Genomic DNA, 20654 nt, shown 5'->3' on the forward strand with positions numbered 1-20654 from the left:
TCTATCCTACCCTGGGTCATCCTCCCTCCAGCCGCCGTTTGCGCGTTGGCTAAACAATGTGCGATGTTGCGACCACTCTTTCGAGCCAAGTCCCGGACGACTGCGACGACACCCCGCAGCGGTCTCCTGTCTCAAACAGCAGCAAGATGGCAATCTCAACCTCGAGGCCCTTTGCACACAACGTGGACGTCGTCGCCGCCTGCGAGGTCCTTTGGCATCCTGAGTGGAGTAAACGTCCCCCGGATTAATCGAAGAGGCGGCTTCTACCAACCGGCCAGCGCGACCGTGCTGCCCAGTGCCGATATCGGGATTTCGCAGCTGAGGAGGCCATGTGGGGTGAGAATGTTCCATTCGACAAAGCGAAACGAGGGGCTGCCTGCGCTCCTGCCAGTGATCTTAGGTGCTCTCAAGGTGCGTGCAACTGCGTCATGGGTCGTTGGCCTGAGCTCAGCCTGAGCTCAAACGCATTATAGGCATCAACGGCGCTCGAAACCGCGAGGATGATAGGCAGAGTCGCGCTCACCTTCGCCCCCGTGATACTTTTCAAGAATCACAAGTCGAAGAAAGTACTCAGATACGTGGATAATCTCAACAATCCACAGCTGGAGGAGAAGCGGACGACCATCCTCAAACGAATACGAAAGCGTCAAATTCTGTTTCATGCACTTGTCTTGACTCCCATCGTCTTGTTCTGGGCGGCGATATTCGCTAGCCTGGAGAGAACGTACGTCAGTCCATCCTGATCAATGACAACGTCTAACGATGTGGTTCTACCCGCAGGCCTCTGACGGGAAGGTAAGCTCGCTTTCGTATGGGCCATTCAAATCACGTTCATCGCATCGCCCTGTAGATGGCGAGTCATTCTCCTTGCCCCGGAGGAAGAAGATGAGATAGCCAACCAGCTGGCGGGTGCGGGCTGGTTCTCGGCTGTGGGCGAGATACTGTCGGAGAATGGAGCTCCCACCATTGTACCTCCAAGTGACTGGCGCTACGTCTGGGTCAACCAGATCCTGCGCCAGCTCGAGGGCATCATCCCGGCGATCACCGCCGAGGGCAAGATGCCCCCACTATGGCTTGAAAGGGGCGAAAACGACGTGCCGCTTCCGCCCCCGGCAAAGTATCCTCTGAAGCCGCGACCACGAGGCGCAGAATGGCTCAGGAATATGTGCGAGCTGCTCTCGGGGCAGAAGACTACCCATATTTCGCCGCACACGATACAAGGCCCACCGTACTCTTTGATGCTCGTCGAGAACCCCGACGTCTCGAATGCCTTTTCGTACGGGTTCGGTCCGGACGGCGCCGGCGGCATCGTAGTTTACACCGGTTTCCTGGATGAAATTATCGCTAAAACCTCCAATAATGCCGACCCCCAGCCAGCAAATTCGTCCTGGTGGTCGTCTTTCCTCGGCGGATTTTCATCGGTCGCGGCTCGTCCGCCCCACCCTGTACAAACGCCGCAGCAATCCACGGACTTGGCTATTCTCCTCGCGCACGAACTCTCCCACCTGCTGCTCGCCCATCATCTCGAAACCCTCTCCTCCGCCACGGTTGTCGTCCCGGGCTTGCTGTCCATGCTCGCCGACGTTGTTCGTGTCTTGCTTTTCCCCGTGACCATGGTCTTTGGCCCATTCGTAAATGACGCCGTCGCGCAAATCGGCAAGATGGGCCATGCAGATTTGACGAAGTTGACGGAGACTTGTTCTGGGGTGAAACAGGAAATCGAGGCAGACGTTGTCTCCGCAAGGTGATTCATATCATCGCAATCTGTACATCTCATTGACGTCAAGTCGACATAGGTTACTTGCGTATGCAGGCTATGATCCCCGTGAAGCGGTGAACTTCTGGCAGAACAGAAGAGGATGCTCCCCAAATCCACCTGAGAGCGAACAGGCTGAATCTCCAGGCCACCGCAGCTTCCAAGGGAGCCACGGGCATCCCATTGATGAAGTGCGAGTTGAGAAACTTCGGGAAGAACTTGTCCGATGGCAGACAGAACGCGAGAGAGTGCTCTCGGAGAGAGCAGCAGAGAAACAGGACGATGCCTCTTGACTACCTCATATTGATGGGTCTTGCTTCATTGTATATATTCGCACTTTCTTTCGGTCAACCCACAATGTATATCGTCTGCTAATAACAAACTATCCCCTCTCGATAACGGACTCACGACTAATCGTCAAGCAAGAACAGCTCCGCCATCGACGTTGACAACTTCGCCGGTGACATACGCGCTTCTCTGATGCGAGGGATTAGCCAAGTAAAGCAAAGAAATAAATAACTTACCATAAGATAAAGATAGGGCTCGGCTGCCTAAGAAAAGAATGTTTGTTAGCGAACACCCTCCAGTACTGGGTCTACGCTCTGCCGCCTACCTCGTCAGCGTCCGCGACATGTTGGACGAGCAGTTTCTGCGTCAGAGTTGAGAGCAACGCCTGGACACTCTCGGCAGGAAGTGCATCCCACAGCTGAAACTTCGATGAGCAGAACATTCGTTCGTGTGGTCATACTCATCTGACCTCTGTTTGCACTGCACCAGGGCTCACTGCATTGACCCTGATCGGGGCAAGTTCAACAGCTAAGCCCTTGGCGAATCGTTCAGTGGCGCCGGAGACAGCCGCACCGATCGCCATCCCTTTCGACGGCTTGCGGCTCACGCTTCCACATGTGAGGATGATTGAAGAGTCCGAGCTCTTCGGCATGCGACTCGGCGCGTATTTTCCAGCGTATATGGGCCCCAGGGTGCGTACGACGAATGTATCTGCGTCATGCAAGTCCTTGAAGCGATTTATAACCCACTTTTCAACGCATTTCACCGACCTTGGACACCGGTCAAGTCGCCATTTGGATAATTCAACGGGAAGAAGTCCCCTGCCGTCCAGACTGCCCAGCATGAGCGCGCGACCATGCGAACGAGCGAGAATCCTAACTGAGATGGTTGAACTCGGGCAGGGCCTCGAAGAATGCCTTGACCGCGCTTTCGCCCCCTTTCACGTCAAGGACCTTTCCCTCCACAGGCCCGCCGACGTCGAGATCGACGAGTCTCTTAACGGCCGCGTCGACTTTGGTCTGGTTGGAAGACGAAATAATCACCGAAGCACCGGCTGTGAGCGCTAGCTTGGCGACACCAAAACCTGTACAGGCGGGGATGTTCAGCAAACGCGCGCAAACCAAGGGTGCCAGAGCCATATATACCGATGCCGCTGCTGCCCCCAACGATCACTACACGTTTTCCTCGAAGCTTGTCTGACATGTCGAACGTGTGGGTTAGGCGAAGGTAGCACAATCGATTTCTCTCTTCCATAAGTACCATCCTCAGAGGCGATCATCCACATGGAGAAGGCACCGCAAATACAAATGTGGAGGCCCCGGCTCCTACTGTACCCACTTCAGAGATACTGATTGGCATCTTGTGTGGATGCTAAGTGGGTATCCTGTGGGTATCTGGTGGGTACTATGTCTCATGGGATTGGCGTCACGGAGACATCACGCGCTAGACGTGTCTAAGGAGGAGCGATATGTGGGTGGGGGACTCGAGACGCCATGGATTTCCATGACCAGGCGGTCCTGCAAGAACTGCAATCGAGCTATTTCTGCTCTCAACGCTTCGACCTCGTTTCTGAGCGACGAAGCGGAGGGTTCGGGCTCGGTGTAAGCAGGTTGTGCCAAGGCAGCGGTGTAGTCGGGAGGAAACGAGATTCTGTCCAGATGTCTCGTTGGCAAGTCCCTGAACTGCGGTAGCGGAGCCGCAGTATTCACCGGCTCAGCCGGGGCCGCAGTCGCAGTAGAGCGGGAGTGCGTCGCCGGTAGTCTGAGAGGTTGGACTGGTACAAAGATCGGAGATGGAGCACGCCGCGGGGGTGCATCCGTGCTCGCATCGGAATGGCGGGCTGCCGAAGTGGTAGTCCTGGAGCTTGAAACTTCGCTCGCGCAACCTATTGTCACAGGAAGTTCATCTCCTGAAGCGGTAGGCGAGGATTGCCCCGCTTCCTGTATGGAACATGCTGCCAGCACTTCGCTGGAGAAGCCTGCTTCAGGTTCAGGTTCATAGGTGATCGTCGCCGAGGTACACAGGCACAGAGTACATGGTTGTTGTTGTGCATCAATCAATGATTGGATTTCAGACTCCAAAGCACGATAGATGCGTGCGTTCGTTTCGTGCTCCTCCGCGTCGCGGTCGACGGCTCGTAGATGCTCCGCTACGGCAGACTTCTCCTCAGCCGCGTCTTCATCTGGATTCGCTAATCTTAGCTGTTTTTCGCGCGGGATACGTGCAGGAGGAGAGGCAGCAGCTAACACCGTGGGTAGTTCTGACGACGAGGCCGGCCTTGACGGGCTAGATGACGACGGCGTAGCACGGTCTTGGGATGGCCGAGAGGGGGCTCCCGATACCTCTTCCGCGCCACAGTCGTCATGAGCTTGCATACGGATCTTCAGCTGGGCATCGCGACTTGAGGAGGGGCGTGAAGGCAATTGCGGCTTTGAGTGCCTACGAACCAAGGAGGAAGGTGTCTGGCGAGGAAGTCCGCGAAAGGACGGGGATGGGTCGGATCCAGCTCGGCGTAAGGGAGACAATGGCCGGGAGTTCAAGATACTTGCTCCGACTTCGGGTAGAGGCTGAGGAGGATGCGATATGTTCAAGGTAGCCGGAGCACGCGACCGACCCGGCTGACGGTCCGCCCACAGGTCGACAGTAGACGGGGCCGCAGGTGCAACGGGATCAGCCGAGTGGGCCGCTACAGCGCGACGTTGAGACATAGTTCTCGATGTAATAAGCGTGTTCTGGGGTATCGATACACGAGAATTGTCGCTGTCATGTTGATCCAGTCCTGGTCCTGAGGCTCGGGCAGGGCGGACGGGTTTGAGGGGAAAGGGAGGGGCAAACGGTGTCCTGCGGACAGGTTGCTGGTCACCGGCGTGGTGTTCCTCGGAAGACATCATGACTGAATGCTGGCTCGACGAGCGTAGCGCTCCTTCGATCTGATTCGGTTGGCCAAACGCCGTTTGTGTATGCGTCTGATCGGTGACCTGCTTTCCGGAGACCAAGTTCCTCACACTGGCGGTTTCCGATGATGAGGTCGAAGGGTGAGATTGCTGGCCATCTTGACTGCGTTCGAGGACTGGCTTTGGCGCATGAGGGCGCTGTGAATGGCTCCTAGGTTCGGAAGCGGCGAGTGCGTTGCTCGTGCTGGTACGTTGCAGACTTGAGGAGCGAGGTGGACGGGGATGAGCTGGTAGAGCGTGAAGGGACATGCTCCCGGTGTTCGGAAGGGTGAGGTTCCTGGACAACAGATGTGCCATGCAATGAGTGAAGAGGTTCCGTGTATTGATGCGGGTTGCGGAATTCACCTTGCCTCCATCAAACGTATGCGCGGCAATTCTGGGAGACGAGGTGATCTGCGAGCTGAAGATAGCTAAGAGCGCTGCGAGAAGGTTAAACGTGAAATGGCTTGGGTGTGGACCAGCGCGAAATCGACTCGTTAGAGCACACCCTGCCCGACTTATAATATGCCCTGGCTGCGGTCATTTCTTTCATTGAGAACCGGCGTTTGATCGCGATCGAGTGGCTATGGGAGACTCGAGAACCGCGGGGTTGTCATGTTTCCCCTGAGAAGCTCCGTAGCCAGTCTGTTCATCGACCTTGGCGTCTATAGCAGACTCCGGTATGGGTTTCGGGTGTATGACTGCCCTGGTTTGCTCGAACTGCAGCTGCAGTGCACAGGACAGTAAAGCGGGCGCGGTTGCTAGATACCGGACGGGGACCGGGTAGATTACTTACATCGCCGTGAAAGGCAGTAGGGCGCAACATGTGGGGCGCGAAAATCAGGACAAGGCTTATAGAGTTATATAGGAACCCGGATTGGATGGAAAGGCCGATGGTAACTGAGCGACGAGCGTCGCACAGCAGGGATCCGTTCAGCGGTGGCGGATATGGCCGCGCGCGAGCTGTGCGGGATCTTTGACTTTCGACTCGATGCGGTGACCGAGAGAGAATATCGCGATTGCTGAGCGCACTTATCCGTCCTCATCACCACCCTGCCGCCTCTCTTCAGATCCAGCCTTTCTCTGTACTATATTTCCTTCCGTTCCTCTCGTCGCGCTTGCTCGACCATGTCAGCCAAAATCCGGACCGCACCCGACGTCCTCCGCTACGTCCCCAACCCCGGCGAAACAATGTGCGTGTGAGCTTGCGATCCCCGAACCTTTGGCCTGACTATAATGACTCGGACAGCTTGCCCAAGGAAGGCGAAGAAAACGTCCTGATCACGTCCGCACTTCCGTACTGCAACAATGTCCCACATCTCGGTGCGTCTGTGGATCTCCTCCGCGTCCATCGCTCTTCTCATTCGTACTAGGGAATGTCATCGGCAGCACGTTAAGCGCCGATGTGTTCGCCCGGTGTGTCAGACTCCGGTGTGGCTCATCACAATCCCATTGAACTTGCGTCTAGTTATAACCGGACCCGCAATCGGCGAACGCTCTACGTGTGCGGTACGGATGAATACGGTACCGCGACTGAAACGCAAGCGCTGAAGGAGGGCGTCACTCCCCGTCAACTGTGCGATCACTACACGGAGATCCATCGCGAAACCTATAAATGGTTCAACCTCGGGTGCGTTCACTATCGAGTCGGCCTTGCATCGACCTGATGCGTTGGATAGTTTCGATTACTTTGGCCGGACATCGACACCCCAGCATACTGAAATCTGTCAAGAGATTTACCTGAACCTCCGCAAAAACAATTATCTTGAGAAGCAGACAAAAGAACAGACGTATTGTGAAGGTTGCGAAAAGTGTGTTGTCCCAGTCGTCCGTTCCGATCCAATGTTTAGACCGGATGCCCCAGGTTCCTTGCCGATCGCTTCGTGGAGGGAATTTGTCCCCATTGTGGTGCCAATGTTCGTAGCACTTCTTCCCTCTGTCTACCAAAATGCCTACTGAAGCTGGTTCAGGACGCTCGAGGCGACCAGTGCGACTCGTGCACCCGGACACTCGACGCCATAGATCTCATCAAGCCTCGTTGCCTCGTCAACCCCTCCCACAACGTTGTCCACAGGTCGACGGCCCATATGTACGTCCGCCTCAACGCGCTCCAACCGACGCTCGAGGAATGGATTAAGAAGAGCTGGAAGACGGGCAAGTGGAGTCTCAACAGCGTGATCAACGCGGAAGGGGAGCTAGTGGACTCGAGGCTGAAGGGTGGCTTGAGACCCAGTCCGTTGACACGCGATCTGCAGTGGGGTGTACCGGTTCCGGAACAAGGCGCGGAAGATGACGGAATGAAGGGAAAAGTGTTCTGTATGTCTTTCTTTTTATCGCCCCCAGTATCCAGCCATGCTCACGGAATCCCCAGATGTTTGGGTACGTCAAACTTGAGTAGTTGGGCTGCGATCAAGAGCTCAATGAAGTCCCAGTTCGACGCCCCGATCGGATACCCTAGTATCACGGCCAACTATACGCCGGAATGGCGGCAATGGTGGTTCAACCAGGATAATGTTCGCCTTTATCAGTTCATGGGCAAAGACAACGTCTACTTCCACACGATCTTCTGGCCGGCCATACAACTCGGAGATGGGCGTCCGTGGACGATGCTTCATCACATATCGACAACCGGTACATGCTAAACGAAAATCTCACCGGTTACATTGCTGACGACTGTACCGATATCTTTAAGAGTATCTCAACTACGAAGGCGGCAAGTTCTCCAAGAGCAAAAACCGGGGCGTCTTTGGTCCTGCGGCCAAGGAGACAGGCGTACCACCCGATGTCTGGCGGTACTACCTGCTCTCCATTAGGCCAGAAACCGCAGATGCCATGTTCTCCTGGGAGGATTTCGTATGCAATTTCCAGCTTTCGTCAGTTGACACTCTTCCTGACCCAAGCTTCAGATTGCTGCCAACAATAATATCCTCCTTAACAAGTAAGACATATCATCGCTGTCGTCTTAGACGGAACTTGACCTGTTCCGTACATAGCTTTGGCAACTTCGTGAACCGGACGGTCAAGTTCATCACAAGTCAGTATAACGGTGTCCTTCCCGAGTCTCCGGATACCGAGGGCCCTGTGTCGCCCAACGACGCCGTAGACGCCGACTTCATCGCGGACGTCAATCGCCTCATCAAGGAGTACATTGACGCCATGGAGTCCGTCAAGCTTCGTCTCGGTCTCCAGACGGTCATGCACCTGTCTGCGCGCGGCAACCTGTACTTGCAAGCGTCCGGTCTCGGGAAGGCGCTCATGACCGAGGATCCCGCGCGCTGCGCACAAGTTCTGTCCCGCGCCGTCAACCTCATCTACACGCTCTCGGCTCTCATCCACCCGTTCATGCCCGTCACGTCCGACTCGATCCTCGCCCAACTCAACGCTCCGCCTCGTGCCGTACCGGAAGCTTTCTCAATCGACATCCTCGCAGGCCATCAGCTCGGCAAACCCGCTTACCTGTTTACCAAGATCGACGAGAAAATGGCGGACGCCTGGAGAGCCAAATTCGGTGGATCTCAGCCTAGTGCGGAGCCGAACGCTGATGCCACGCACGTCGCTCCAGCGATGTCGAAGCGGAAAGCGGCAGCCGCAGCCAAGGCGGCGAAGAAGGCCACAGACGCTACTGCAAACGATGGTCTCAAGAGTGCGGAGGTCCTGGCTTGGGAGCAGAAGGTTGCCGAACAGGGACAAGTGGTGAGGGAACTTAAGGCGAAGCCGAAGTCCGAGGAGACAGATAAAGAGATAACGGCTGCTGTCGAAGAACTCAAGAAGTTGAAAGGAGAACTTGCTGACGCCCTTGCCGCCTCGAAAGCGTGAGTTCCGATATTACAGTACATAGCAGACTAGTCTATAATTGCCGTATGTTCAATGTCTTGCTTAACCATTGCCGCGTTTTGTGTTGTCAACCGGCTGGGCATCCTCCGCACAGGCCGTGGCCACAACCCCAACAGCTCGCCACGCCGACACCTGCCGTTCTCAACAGCAGGCTGATGACACTGATGACACCTTCCCCGAGGACAAATCCGCTGGCGACGATGATGAGGCGGATGTCGTGTCCATCCTTGGCGGCACGTCGATGGTAAAGATGTTCGACGACCCCACCTAGCAACCTGGCCAAACTGAAGGAAGGGGTGTTAAGGAAGCCAATGGCGAATGCGACGCCAGAAGGGATATATTTGGCGAAATTAGATTGTTTTCTAACTGCGGCCGCCTTCAATGCGCTCAGGCAAGCAAAAGCAAGTGCGAATGCGACCATGAATGAGCTCGTGTGCGGCGGTAGGGAACCATCTCGCAGGAGTCGAGCGAGGGATAACCAGACGTGTGCTGTTGGTGCGGGAAATTCTGGCCCAGGAATGGTGTATGCACGCTGGTACATGTTGTACGCGGTTGCAGTTACGAAGATAGACAGCGCAGAACCCATGAGCTGGCCGTAGAACTGGGCTCGCGGAGACGCTCCGACGAGGTGGCCGGTCTTCAAGTCTTGCATCAGATCACCCGCCCTGCAACACGAATCAGTACTAGTCCTGACGCCAGGCCTTATCGCTTGAGTCACTCACTGCTGTGCGCCGGCTTCGGCGACGCCTCCAGCGATGATGTTCGCCACGATATTACCGGGCTGAACAACCGCGAAGAGCAACTGACTGATTTTCCCGAGTCCGCTAACAGGATTCAGGTCGGTCTCTCCCAAAGCTCGTACACTATGGATGGAGGTGAGCGCATGAGTATCGGCACCACGATGTCACGAACCCTAATATACTCAACACGCCGCCTACAATGAACGCAACGAACGTCGCGTACGGCTTGATACCTTCGTCACCAAAGACAGCCCAGACAACGATGATACCGAGCACTGTGCTGGCAACCAAGCCCCACACCACCCATGAGACGGGCACCAAACGGTCTTCCGTTTCGATCTCTTTGTCGTCCAGATCTTCGGTAATGTTGTCTCCAGCAGCGAAGGTGCTGTACATCGGCGAACGGCCGTCAGTATGCACTGGCCCGCGGGAACCCCCACTGCGCAGGCTACGTATCGCAGACACCTGCTTGCCGGTGTATTCGGCTATTATGGGGGTCAATGAAACCAGAGAGTCTGCAACCATGATCGCGAGCGATGTCCATAAGATCCATCCTCGCGCGCCATCAGTCATGGATCCAACCGGGCCTGGTGCCCAGCCTTTGTTCTTGGCCAGCGGCGAAAGTACGCCCCATCCAACGAGCATCCCCTGAGGCTCCTTGATGAGATTCTCGCTCCGAAGCACGTTCCGAAGCTCTCACCAGATTCATGCTGACTGTTGTGGGAAACCCCATGATGATCCCTTCGATTGATGTCAAAGGCGCTGACCACCAGTATTGAGAAGAAAGGCAAACCTTGGCCGACATATGACAAGCTCGGAGTTAGCGTCCAAAGCCATTGCTCAGCTAGGTAGCTTCCAAATACGGGAATAGCAAAGATGACGGGAAAGAAATACGCCATGAGCTGCGGACAACTTGTGAAGCATCATAGAAACATAAGAGACTGAAACGCACTGTCATGAGACTGCTGGCTAGGAAGCTCCAACCGAGGGCGGTCCATCCAGTGTGACGAATCTCCTCTCCCTCGGCCTCGAGCTCCTCGTTGAAACCAGGCTGGGCGGATGAGGAGGCACCCGAGGATTGAGGTGCGGTGACCGGGACAACCTCTTGGTCTTCAACGCCGAGAGCGCTATATCCTTTGCGCACGTTGAGTGGTTCGTTACCGGGGGGAGGTAGGCGGTGAAGAACTGCGATAAGCTGTGCTGTAGCTGTACCCGAAGGAAAAGCTAGCTGTTCCTTGATGATCTAACAGAAGTGCGCCGCGTAGGAACAACACGAGACTTTCAAGGATCGGTGCCGACTCACAACTTGCTTGCGTAACGGAGGAGACAAGAATACACTGTCAGTCAATGCGACTGTCAGCGGTTTCGTGATGAGTACAGACAAGAGCAGGCGTACCCGAAGAATGCAACGGCGCAGGACCACGCGACAGCCGACATCCAAGATAACACTACGGGCGGAGAACCATCCCTTTCCGGGTCCAATAAACCGAGAGCAGGCAGAATGCCAACAAAACCGGCTGCAAGAGGCATCTGCAGGGTAGACGTCAGAGAGAGACGCCCCGCATGACGATGAAGATCGGAAGCCTACCGTTCCAGTGGCAACAGCAGTTGTTTGTAGCACGATGTTCTCCTGGGCCGTTATGCCCGTAGGCAATAGCTTCGAAAGGAGAAAGCCGATAAGGGCCGATTGCAGAGACATCCTGGATGAACATGAATATGTGGTGACAGCTGCTCGTAAAGGGTGTTTACATGCTTATCCATCCCGTTTGAAGACCGAACTGTCATCTCCTTAACACAAAAGGAAGGGACCAGTCATTGTGTAGACGCACGTATAGATTCGTGAAGCATAGCAGGACCCCTATTAGGAGACCAAGGAAGACAGCCGTAAACTAAGAAGGTCGTGAAATCAGATACGTTGAGATCCGACGTTGTCTTGCGCACCGTAAGCTCTGCCTGGGCAGCCGGTTCCCCAACACTAACCCGTCGGAACTTGCGCAAGTGATGACTAGGTGACTGCTTATGGCTCTAAACTTGTGAAGTTGGTACCGAACGAACCTGAGCCATGTGAGGATTGGCATTAGAGCTGATTTGCAGCGGATACATATCAAATTTTCGTTAGCATCGTGCTCGCTGTACAATGTTTCTCACGCACGCCCTCCATGTCGTGTGCAATTTGAGTGGTGGGCGCACCGGAGCGGAGGTCACGTGCGGCGGTGCCGATTCTTGGGCGGCAGAGGTCGCCACGTCGGCTCTTCGCTCTCGCGGCCAGAGTCGACGAAGAGGACTGCCCTCGGGGCTCGCTTTTCGCAATTCAACTATTTCGTGAATCAGTTCCAAAATGCCACCGTGGAGCGAGAGACCTCCGCTGTTCAACAAGCGGCTCTCGGCACTACGGAAAGAAGAACTTCAGAGGCTCGCCGCACACTTGGGACTCGTCGACGACGGCACGGTGGCCGCACTCAAAGCTCGCGTGCGACAGAAGCTCTTGGCCGACATCAGATTCTATACAGACCACCCGGACTACAGAGCACTATTCACGAGACAAGAACTCGCCGATATCATCGACGAGGCATCGATCGCCTCCAGCTCCACGTTCCAAGGCATCCATCCAGAGCCCGGGACACCCCCAGCAGCCGACCAGTCCCAGGAGGACAGAAGGGGGGAGGAATCAGAGAGAGAAGGCGGGAGCAACGAGAGCTCGTCGAGCCAAGACGACGAGGGAGACGAGCAGGAGTCGCAGCTCCCACCCCCGTCAGACGACATAGGTGAGCGAGTCGTAGTCCAAGCCCATAGGAGGGGGCATAGGCCTTCCGCCCCCATCCCATCGGCGGCCATATGGTCGTCGATGTCGTCACCAGCGAGCGCATAGGCGCCGCGCTAGGCCATAGGGCCATGCCCGGTCGTCGACCATATGGTCGACACCATCCGCCATAGGGCACTCCACGTCACTCGCAGCCATAGGGCGTAGGGCTGACGCTCACACAGGTGGATTGGAACCACCGACCCCTCCGTCATCCCCAACGCCATCGAGGCAGGACGACCTCTCTCAACAGGGGCAATCCGGGGCGCGTCAGCCCAGCCCAAGCGCGGACCAGAGCTCAGATCCTACGGAACATCCATCGGGTCACCGGGGCCAGAAACGGCCGCGGTACAGGTCGCGCTCCAGACATCGTCGCCCTCACCGCTCCTCCCCACCCAGGAAGCGCAGAAGGCGGGAATCTTCCCGCAGTCCCTCAAGCCGGTCCCCCAGCGACGAAGAGGAGAGCTCTCCCTCCCATAGAGGGAGACGCCGTTCGAGACATCGCCCGTCGCCGAGCAGCTCCCCATCCTCGTCGAGATCGTCCTCGAGAAGCTCTGGAACGAGCAGCCATAGTGGCAGGCGTTCACCGAGCTCGTCGCCGAGTCCGAGGAGGGCCGACCACCGCGAAAGGAGGGATCGCCGGAGCCGGCGCTCTCCGCGCAGGAGGCGCTCACCGAGGCACCACCGGAGGCCAGACTGGCCCACTCATCGGGTCCACGAGCCGTCAAAGGGTCCGCGCCGCCCCCAGCTCGTCAGGGGAAAGCAGGCCAAGGCGGATTGCTATTCCATCCCCGACCCGATTCGGAAGAAGTTCCAAGAAGGCTGGACGACACACATCCCTCTAAACTACCTGACCGACAAAGCCGTCGCGGAGTACGGCTGTGACACATCATCTCTGCTGACCGACATGTACGCCGTCGACCCAGCGAAAGGCCTCATTCAAGCGGAGAAGGTCTTGCCGTCCGCCGGAGAACTGAAGCTATCCTTCGGCGAATGGTACCAGGCGTGGAAACGCCTCCTTCAACTCATCAAGGCGTATTTTCGGAGTGACTACGAACGCTGGAGGAAGCACTTCGAGCGCATCTGCCGCACGGACGGCGCAACGTCAGAAAATTGGACGTTATGGCTGGCGTATGACGCCAAAGTCCGCCGGCGCTGCCATTTGGAAGGCATCGACCCAGGCACCTTTCACATGAACATCTGGAGGAAGATTGAACCGGCGCACATCCGAGCTCAGGTCATGGCGTCGCTTCAGCCCTTTCGGACCCATTCAGGACCGAAAAACTCCAACACCCGATCAGACCCGGCGCCGAGGACCTCGACCGGACGCCACCAGCCGTTCGCGCCAAAACCCGTCGACCAGAAATGCTTTCTGTGCGGCGGGAAAGGCCACAGGGCGTCAGCCTGTAAGGCCGAGACGCTCGTCAACGGCCAGCCAGTCAGGCTCACCCGAAGCGAGGACCGGTCAGTCAGGGACGCGAAAGGTCGACACTATTGCTTCTACTACAACATGGCCAGCGGTTGCACGAAGAAAGAAGTCAGCGCCTGCGCCAAAGGCGACCACAGATGCACCCTCTGCGGGGACGCCAATCACGGGGCCCAGGAATGCGCCATCGGGTGCTAACCCCTTCCCCGTGGTCACGCCGTTCGTCGCGTCCCGCTGGGAAGCAACACTACGGAAGTTCGACTTGTCACATAGGTTTCCGGAGGTCGCGTCAAACATTGAGGACGGGTTCGATATGGGAGTATCATCCGTCTTAACCGAATCATATAACCCACCTAATCATAGATCAGCACTGGAGAATAGCGGGGCCATAGACGCTTATGTCGAGAAAGAGAGACGAGCCGGAAGGTACTCGGGCCCGTTTTCGAAGGCGCAACTCGAGTCGCGGATTGGATTCTTCCGAACGTCCCCGCTGGGGGCGGTCCCGAAGGCCGGCTCGCAAGAAATGCGCATGATCCAAGACTTCTCCTTCCCGCGCGACGAGCCGTCCCAGAAATCGGTCAACAGCGAAATCGACGTAGACGCCTTCCAGTGCGAATGGGGTTCCTTCGCCGAGATGGCGCTCCTGGTCATGGACGCCCCGGTGAACGCGCAGGTCGCAACGCTGGATGTGGACGCCGCCTTCAGGTGTATCCCGATCCGCCCCGAACAACAACGCCATTTCGTAGTGAATTGGCGGGGCGACTACTGGATCGACCACAACGCACCCTTCGGCCCTTCAAGTTCCCCCGGGGTGTGGGGACGGGTGGCCGATTGCATGGCCGCCATCTACCTCGCGTCCGGCGTCGATGCCCTGAAGAAGTGGGTCGACGACTTCGCCTTCTTCAGGTACCCCATCGAAGTCGGCCCCGGAGAAGAAACTCGCTACCGATACGACTTGAACGACATCTTGAAACTCGCGGAGAGCTTAGGATGGCCCTGGAAGCCCTCGAAGACACGCGACTTCGCGTCGACATTCAAGTATCTAGGCTTCATTTGGGACCTGATCGCCAAACGGGTCTCAATTCCAGACGACAAGAAGGCGAGATACGTCGAGAAGCTTGCGCCTTGGGTCCCGGGACGCTCCTTCACGCGAAAAGAGGCCGAACGCGTCCTCGGCACGCTCGTGCATTGCAGCCTAGCCCTTCCGGACGGCCGGTCGCGTTTAGTACATCTCTCGAAATTCGCAAGTTCCTTTCATCACTCGCTTTCCCCCTTCGCCAGACGGAGACCCAACTCACACATCCTAGAAGATATCGAATTCTGGCGAACCCACTTACAGCTCTCGGATTGCGGTAGCTCGCTTCGGGCCCCCGGAATCACGTCGTCATGCGATCTTTGGGTCGACGCGTCGACGTCGTTCGGAGTCGGCGTGGTCATAGACGGCCTGTGGGACGCCTGGGAGCTCAAACCAGGCTGGAAGTCCAACGGGCGCGACATCGGCTGGGCCGAGATGATCGCAGTCGAGTTCGGCCTTCGTCTGGCCATCGAGAGAGGCGTCTCAGACGCCCGGTTGGTTATAAAGTCAGACAACCAGGGCGTCATCGGCGCGCTGGAGGCCGGAAAGTCCAGAAACACGGAGCAAAACCGGGTCCTCCAGCGGGTCGTCGCCCTCATGCGCGCCGCAAACATCTGGGTCGTTTCAGAGTACGTCCCCTCGTGCCAGAATAGGGCCGACGAGCCTTCGAGAGGCGTGGCTCCAGCGGGTACAAACCGCGTAGATACAGTGTTCAAGATACCGTTCTGCGTCTCGGGCCTCATCGCTAAGGCCTCGTTAAGCACGTAATTATTATTGCTACCTCAGCGTTACATACAGAAAGAGAGAGAGAGAGAGCATGGACCGAAGACGACAAGCGCGTCGAACAGCATAGAGGCGGGAGACGCCGTCGCCTCTCTCCCAAACAACTTGCATGCGTTCCTCGACGGCGACGACCTCCTCACACAAAGCCGGCTGGCGGCGTAGCTCGCGTCACCCCTCGCCAACCCACTCTACATCCGATTTCTTTTCCTTACCTCACTCCAAGTCGCGGGCGTCGAAGATTCACAACCCGAACAACATCAGGCTATCAAAGTCAACGGAGCACCACTTGGCGAAGGCCCTCCATCACGGGTGGGCCCCTTCGACGCTGAAAGGCTACAACAGCGCCGTCAACAGATTCATCCGCTTCTGCAAGAAAGAGAAGATAGATCGCCGCTTCTGGCTCCCCGCGGACGAACTGGTCCTGTGCGCATTCGCCGCATCCAACGAGGGCCTCCGGGCAGGCAGCACGGCGAGGAACTCCATCGCAGGACTGAAAGCCTGGCACGCGGCCCAGAACGCGGACTGGAAAGGGGGTAAGCGTCTCAAATACGTGCTGAATGGCGTGGAGAACAGACGCCCGGCCCTCTCCCGCCTCCCACCCCGCCTTCCCGTCAGTCGGGGCATGCTTCGCATCCTGAGGGCGAACTTAGACTTATCGAACCCGGTAGACATTGCCGTCTTCGCCGCCGCCTGCCTGGCCTTTTGGGGACAGTGCCGCCTGGGGGAACTACTCCCCTCCTCGACGACTCCAGCCACCTCGAAGAGAACCCCTACCCGGGCCAGCCTCACCTTCCCTTCACCATCCTCCCCATCGCACACTATCCACCTCCCTTCGACGAAGACTCGGTTCAGCCAAGGGGAGGACGTCGTCATCCTGAACCAGCACGGCTCATCGGACCCCGTTCGGGCCCTCCGCCACCACCTGTATTGGAATTCCCCCGCCGCGGGCGACCACCTCTTCGCCTACCGAACATCGTTCGGCACTCGCCCGCTCACCAAGCGCTTTTTCATGAGTAGATGCAACTCCGTCTGGACGGCAGCCGGCCTACCAAGATTCACCGGACATTCGTTTCGCATCGGCGGCACCACCGAGTTGTTACTCGCCGGCGTGCCTCCGGAGATCGTCAAGAAGGCTGGCCGATGGTCTTCGGACGCCTTCCTACGCTATTGGCGGATGGCCGAGGATATCCTCCCGGCGCACATGCAGCGCGTCCCTCTGAGGACCACAAGACGCATTCGGGGACGACCCAGTCCGCACGGTGGGGGCTAGCCGGTCGCGCGCTCCGTCTGGGGTGCGGTTTGGGCGAGCCGTTCACGCTCGACCCCGGCCCACGCCCAAGCTGATGCTTCACCCCCACCTTCAGGTGGCCCTCGCATCGTGTCTCCACCTCCGGACTGAAGGACCGCCGCCCGCCCAAGAGTGGGCGCACCGGAGCGGAGGTCACGTGCGGCGGTGCCGATTCTTGGGCGGCAGAGGTCGCCACGTCGGCTCTTCGCTCTCGCGGCCAGAGTCGACGAAGAGGACTGCCCTCGGGGCTCGCTTTTCGTCCCACCCTCCTCTCCCTTGTATCATCATCGCACCATAGGCAGTTTAGCACATCAGATCCATGAATTTGTAAGGTCACGAAGACCCGAATCGTTACAAAGAGGATACAGAGACACGGCGTGAGAGCCGCCGAGTGGCCCGGGGCGAGCCGTTCACGCTCGACCCCGGCCCACGCCCAAGCTGATGCTTCACCCCCACCTTCAGGTGGCCCTCGCATCGTGTCTCCACCTCCGGACTGAAGGACCGCCGCCCGCCCAAGATAGTACGCGTTAACGCAAAACTCAATAGAGCTGATTTGCAGCGAGTAAATATTGAGATCGCAATGTTTTTTGGCGCTCCAGACATCTTGGCGTTCGCGACATGCTGAATTGTCGCTAGCTGCGGGCGGCGTCTTCATATATTGAATAGTGTCATGCTCGACATCATCGGTGGAGCTTCACCACCTCAGTACTGTCTATAAACTGCGAGCGGACTCCTCGTCGTGCTCAGATGACCCCCCATGGATTTGTTTAACTTCGATGGTTTGCCCAAGTCGCCTCGGTGTCTAGTCGATGACCCTCTCCCTTACACCGCCACTTCTGACTCCTTGCTTGAACCGTCTCTCGCTGGCAACAACTTCGCAGACTCTGCTGGTCACGGAGATTCGTGTGCAGTAGGCCATGGACTCAGGGGGTCTGATGCGCTTGACGTGGTACGTGATGATCTGCACCGTGAGGCTTAACATCGGTACTAACATGTCGACAGACCTATCTGCCAACCCAGCCGCATATCGCCTATCCGGTCACCTTACCTGCCCCTTGTTCTTCACAAGCGCTCCCCTCTACCACATCTGGCCCTGCAGGCATTGCACCAGCCATCATCGAGGCTGGGCAGAACATCCACAAAGGAGCCTCTGTGTCGGAGGCACCGCAGCCATCTGGAGGACATGCAGCGCATCAAGACTCGCATCGCCCGGCCAGCAAGAGTCCCTCGCCCCCACCACCGCCCCCACCACCTCCGCAGGCACCACCATCGCCGACGCAGCTATCCCAGAGGTCGCAGAAGAAGCCTCGGACACGCTTCACATCAGGTGAACTCTATGAGCTCGCCAAGAAGACCGTCGACGTCAATCCGTACGGCAAGCCTCACGGCAAGGTCACACAGGCCTGGATGCAGATTGCAGAGCACCTTCACGCCCGTGGAATGTTTGAACATAGCAGTGTGCAAACAATCAAGAACAAGATGAACGCTATGGTCGCGTATCATCAGGTATGCTTTTGCATTGTATCGCTCATTCCTCTCGTCTGACATCTTGCACCTAGGGCACGGCACAGAGTGTTAGCCATGACATACAGTCCGTACTCGATGGTGTGGGTGGGGTCAGCTTCGGCGCCATCCTTGACACAGCCGTCTCGCAGAAGGAGGAGGCTCGTGACATGAACAGTAAGTCAAAGGCTCAAAACGAAAAGGTATGTTCACTCATACATCTGTATTGTAGATGCTCATCTCTACTAAATAGAAAAAAGCAAAGGATCGTGAAGGTGGTGCACACATCCGCGCCGCTGCCATGAAGACTTTGAAGTGGCGTAGGTCTGACACCCCATCAGACTCAAACGACGGCACAAACTCGGAGAACGACCTGTCGGTTCGCGGTGAACATTCGGAAGCCGACCACAGCGACGTCAGCAAGGAGGTCGGCGAGCAACCTTTGTCGAAGCGACAACGTACGGACGAGAAGACCCACGAACTGCTCCGCGAGATCGTCAACATCACATCCACTAATTTTCACCATCTTGAGACTATCCAGGCGCAAACTGTTTCTGAGATCCGGCGTTTTGTAGATGTGCAGGAGCATGGGAACACTATTGTTGTCGCTGCTATCGAAGGCCTCGCAGACCAATCGAGTTCGTCTCTTCGTTCTGACAGTTCGCAGCCGGATGCTGGTGTAGGTGGTGATTGGCCTGATGATAAGGAAGTGTAATGTCTCGTTCGCATGCAGCTGCTCGTACTCCTCATGTATTTATATGTATTCTTATGTGCATACTCTGCGTTCAGATTTCGCTACCTATGGAGATACTCTTGTAAGCTAGGAGGTGCACATTCAAAGAATTGAGAAGTCTGATTAGGCCGGAGACAGTTCATAGCGTTTGCAAGGAGGACTCCGACACGATAATAACAACCGACAGGAGATGAGTATACCCGCATTTTGCTCGACGACCGGAGGAAGCCCCACTTATTGAGAACATTGCCAAAGACGTGCTCGACCTCGATCCGTAGCGCAGACATCTGTTTATTGAACTCCAACTCCTGACGTGTTCGTTCACCTGGCCCTGAGAACGGACTGATCAGCACGTCACTCAGGCCATAGGCCGGATCCCCAAAGAGGTGATAAAAGCTTTCCGTGCCCGATGTTCCATCGTTTGGCCGCTTTGCGTGTTCGCGGCACCAATCGAGCAGCCCACTGTCTGCGAGGAGGAAACCATCGGCTCGACGCCCTTCTACCGGTCCATGTAGATGACCTATGAGCCCGTTCGGCAGCGCGAGGGCTTGAAACTTGATCGCATGATGTTTCTTATGGCCGTTGTACGCCTGACGCTGGAATCGTGTTGGTCGGCACACCTCCCGTATGGTGCAGTCAATGAACGCCCATATATGTGTTGACATCACCCCTGCATTCCTTATAGCTTTGGCGTAGGTCTCCAAATGCGAAGGCGAAAGGAGGCTCTCATGATCGAGGCCGAGTAGATGTCCCCAGCTCTGGTCAAGGAATATGACCATCTCGTTGACAATCTCTGACAGCGCTGATTCCGACCTTCGGTACTTGATCGTCAACTCGTGAAGGTCTGCTGCACTCCGGAAGCGGGCACACAAAAGGCAAAATGCCTCAATGGCTGAGCAGTTATATCGAGAGCGGGTGATGAACGGGTTGGGAACTTCGAAAGCTTGCACAAGTTTCATTATCTCGTCAGCTCTGAACCTTTGTGGCATTTGTCAGGTGCTGCTCACATCTAGCAGCATATGGTCATAAACACACCGAAATTCTGCCAAACAATAGTCGTCTCCGACAGTTTCAAGCCAACAGCTTGTGATGCGGGTTCCAGATGGTCGGGCGCGGGGCACAAGAGGACTCCGTTGTTTCTCTTCTTGGAGGAGGCTCATGGCAACTGGGAGACTGGTGGACAGCAGGTTGTTGTCGCACGAGACAAGGCTCGAGCTCAGCAAAGTGGTAGGGAGTGTCGGCCTGGTGTACCAGAGTTTGAGCATACTTAGGGCCAGGCGATGGCGATGTTTCTTATGTCTGGCCATAGCGCAAAGAGCTAAAACGTTGAGTAGGAGAACTAGGCGGCGCTGGATGATTTTGACAAATATCATTAGAGCTGATTTGCAGCGGATACATATCAAATTTTCGTTAGCATCGTGCTGGCTGTACAATGTTTCTCACGCACGCCCTCCATGTCGTGTGCAATTTGAGTGTAGTACGCGTTAACGCAAAA

At 56.6% G+C, this 20654-nt stretch overlaps 7 protein-coding genes across 7 annotated transcripts; 4 read left to right on the forward strand and 3 right to left on the reverse strand.

The window, feature by feature from the left end:
* The first annotated feature begins 20 nt into the window (after nt 1–20).
* PUNSTDRAFT_92349 (uncharacterized protein) lies at nt 21–2144 on the forward strand. The gene is made up of 5 exons (XM_007387763.1): nt 21–411; nt 474–724; nt 781–795; nt 851–1744; nt 1797–2144. Exons 1-5 carry the CDS (start codon nt 64–66, stop codon nt 2047–2049), a joined length of 1761 nt encoding a protein of 586 aa, XP_007387825.1. The 5' UTR covers nt 21–63; the 3' UTR covers nt 2050–2144.
* A 29-nt stretch (nt 2145–2173) lies between these two features.
* Nucleotides 2174–3247, reverse strand: PUNSTDRAFT_116210 (short chain dehydrogenase; the record flags this gene model as incomplete). Its single annotated transcript, XM_007387764.1, has 7 exons — nt 2174–2233; nt 2281–2307; nt 2370–2462; nt 2514–2755; nt 2815–2877; nt 2925–3128; nt 3190–3247. The coding sequence occupies 7 exons, from the start codon at nt 3245–3247 to the stop codon at nt 2174–2176; spliced, it is 747 nt and encodes a 248-aa protein (XP_007387826.1).
* A 233-nt stretch (nt 3248–3480) lies between these two features.
* On the reverse strand, nt 3481–4752 carry PUNSTDRAFT_138097 (uncharacterized protein; the record flags this gene model as incomplete). Its single annotated transcript, XM_007387765.1, has 1 exon — nt 3481–4752. The coding sequence occupies one exon, from the start codon at nt 4750–4752 to the stop codon at nt 3481–3483; it is 1272 nt and encodes a 423-aa protein (XP_007387827.1).
* Nucleotides 4753–5979: 1227 nt separating this feature from the next.
* On the forward strand, nt 5980–11596 carry PUNSTDRAFT_55248 (methionyl-tRNA synthetase). The gene is made up of 23 exons (XM_007387766.1): nt 5980–6170; nt 6227–6300; nt 6351–6393; nt 6446–6607; nt 6657–6788; nt 6842–6893; nt 6948–7293; nt 7349–7356; nt 7410–7608; nt 7670–7830; nt 7884–7915; nt 7971–9476; nt 9534–9674; nt 9724–10199; nt 10252–10292; nt 10345–10453; nt 10504–10794; nt 10855–10888; nt 10948–11081; nt 11140–11251; nt 11301–11329; nt 11381–11440; nt 11493–11596. Exons 1-12 carry the CDS (start codon nt 6106–6108, stop codon nt 8791–8793), a joined length of 2097 nt encoding a protein of 698 aa, XP_007387828.1. The 5' UTR covers nt 5980–6105; the 3' UTR covers nt 8794–9476; nt 9534–9674; nt 9724–10199; nt 10252–10292; nt 10345–10453; nt 10504–10794; nt 10855–10888; nt 10948–11081; nt 11140–11251; nt 11301–11329; nt 11381–11440; nt 11493–11596.
* Nucleotides 11597–16083: 4487 nt separating this feature from the next.
* PUNSTDRAFT_31671 (uncharacterized protein) lies at nt 16084–16536 on the forward strand (the record flags this gene model as incomplete). The annotated part of the gene is made up of 1 exon (XM_007387767.1): nt 16084–16536. A coding segment is annotated over one exon (453 nt), but the record flags the coding sequence as incomplete, so codon positions are not given.
* A 1144-nt stretch (nt 16537–17680) lies between these two features.
* Nucleotides 17681–19141, forward strand: PUNSTDRAFT_138102 (uncharacterized protein; the record flags this gene model as incomplete). The annotated part of the gene is made up of 4 exons (XM_007387768.1): nt 17681–17872; nt 17926–18429; nt 18483–18629; nt 18680–19141. The coding sequence occupies 4 exons, from the start codon at nt 17681–17683 to the stop codon at nt 19139–19141; spliced, it is 1305 nt and encodes a 434-aa protein (XP_007387830.1).
* Nucleotides 19142–19221: 80 nt separating this feature from the next.
* On the reverse strand, nt 19222–20148 carry PUNSTDRAFT_75658 (uncharacterized protein; the record flags this gene model as incomplete). The annotated part of the gene is made up of 1 exon (XM_007387769.1): nt 19222–20148. One exon carries the CDS (start codon nt 20146–20148, stop codon nt 19222–19224), a length of 927 nt encoding a protein of 308 aa, XP_007387831.1.
* Nucleotides 20149–20654: the final 506 nt, after the last annotated feature.

This window comes from Punctularia strigosozonata (assembly GCF_000264995.1).
Source record: "Punctularia strigosozonata HHB-11173 SS5 unplaced genomic scaffold PUNSTscaffold_15, whole genome shotgun sequence".
NCBI lineage: Eukaryota > Fungi > Basidiomycota > Agaricomycetes > Corticiales > Punctulariaceae > Punctularia > Punctularia strigosozonata.

Coding starts and splice junctions, on each gene's coding strand:
- PUNSTDRAFT_92349 (XM_007387763.1), top strand. CDS start 64: ATGTTGCGACCACTCTTTCGAGCCAAGTCCCGGACGACTGCGACGACA. Junction 412..473: donor TGATCTTAGGTGCTCTCAAG/GTGCGTGCAACT, acceptor AACGCATTATAG/GCATCAACGGCGCTCGAAAC. Junction 1,745..1,796: donor GCAGACGTTGTCTCCGCAAG/GTGATTCATATC, acceptor AAGTCGACATAG/GTTACTTGCGTATGCAGGCT.
- PUNSTDRAFT_55248 (XM_007387766.1), top strand. CDS start 6,106: ATGTCAGCCAAAATCCGGACCGCACCCGACGTCCTCCGCTACGTCCCC. Junction 6,301..6,350: donor CAACAATGTCCCACATCTCG/GTGCGTCTGTGG, acceptor CATTCGTACTAG/GGAATGTCATCGGCAGCACG. Junction 6,894..6,947: donor GTCCCCATTGTGGTGCCAAT/GTTCGTAGCACT, acceptor AAGCTGGTTCAG/GACGCTCGAGGCGACCAGTG.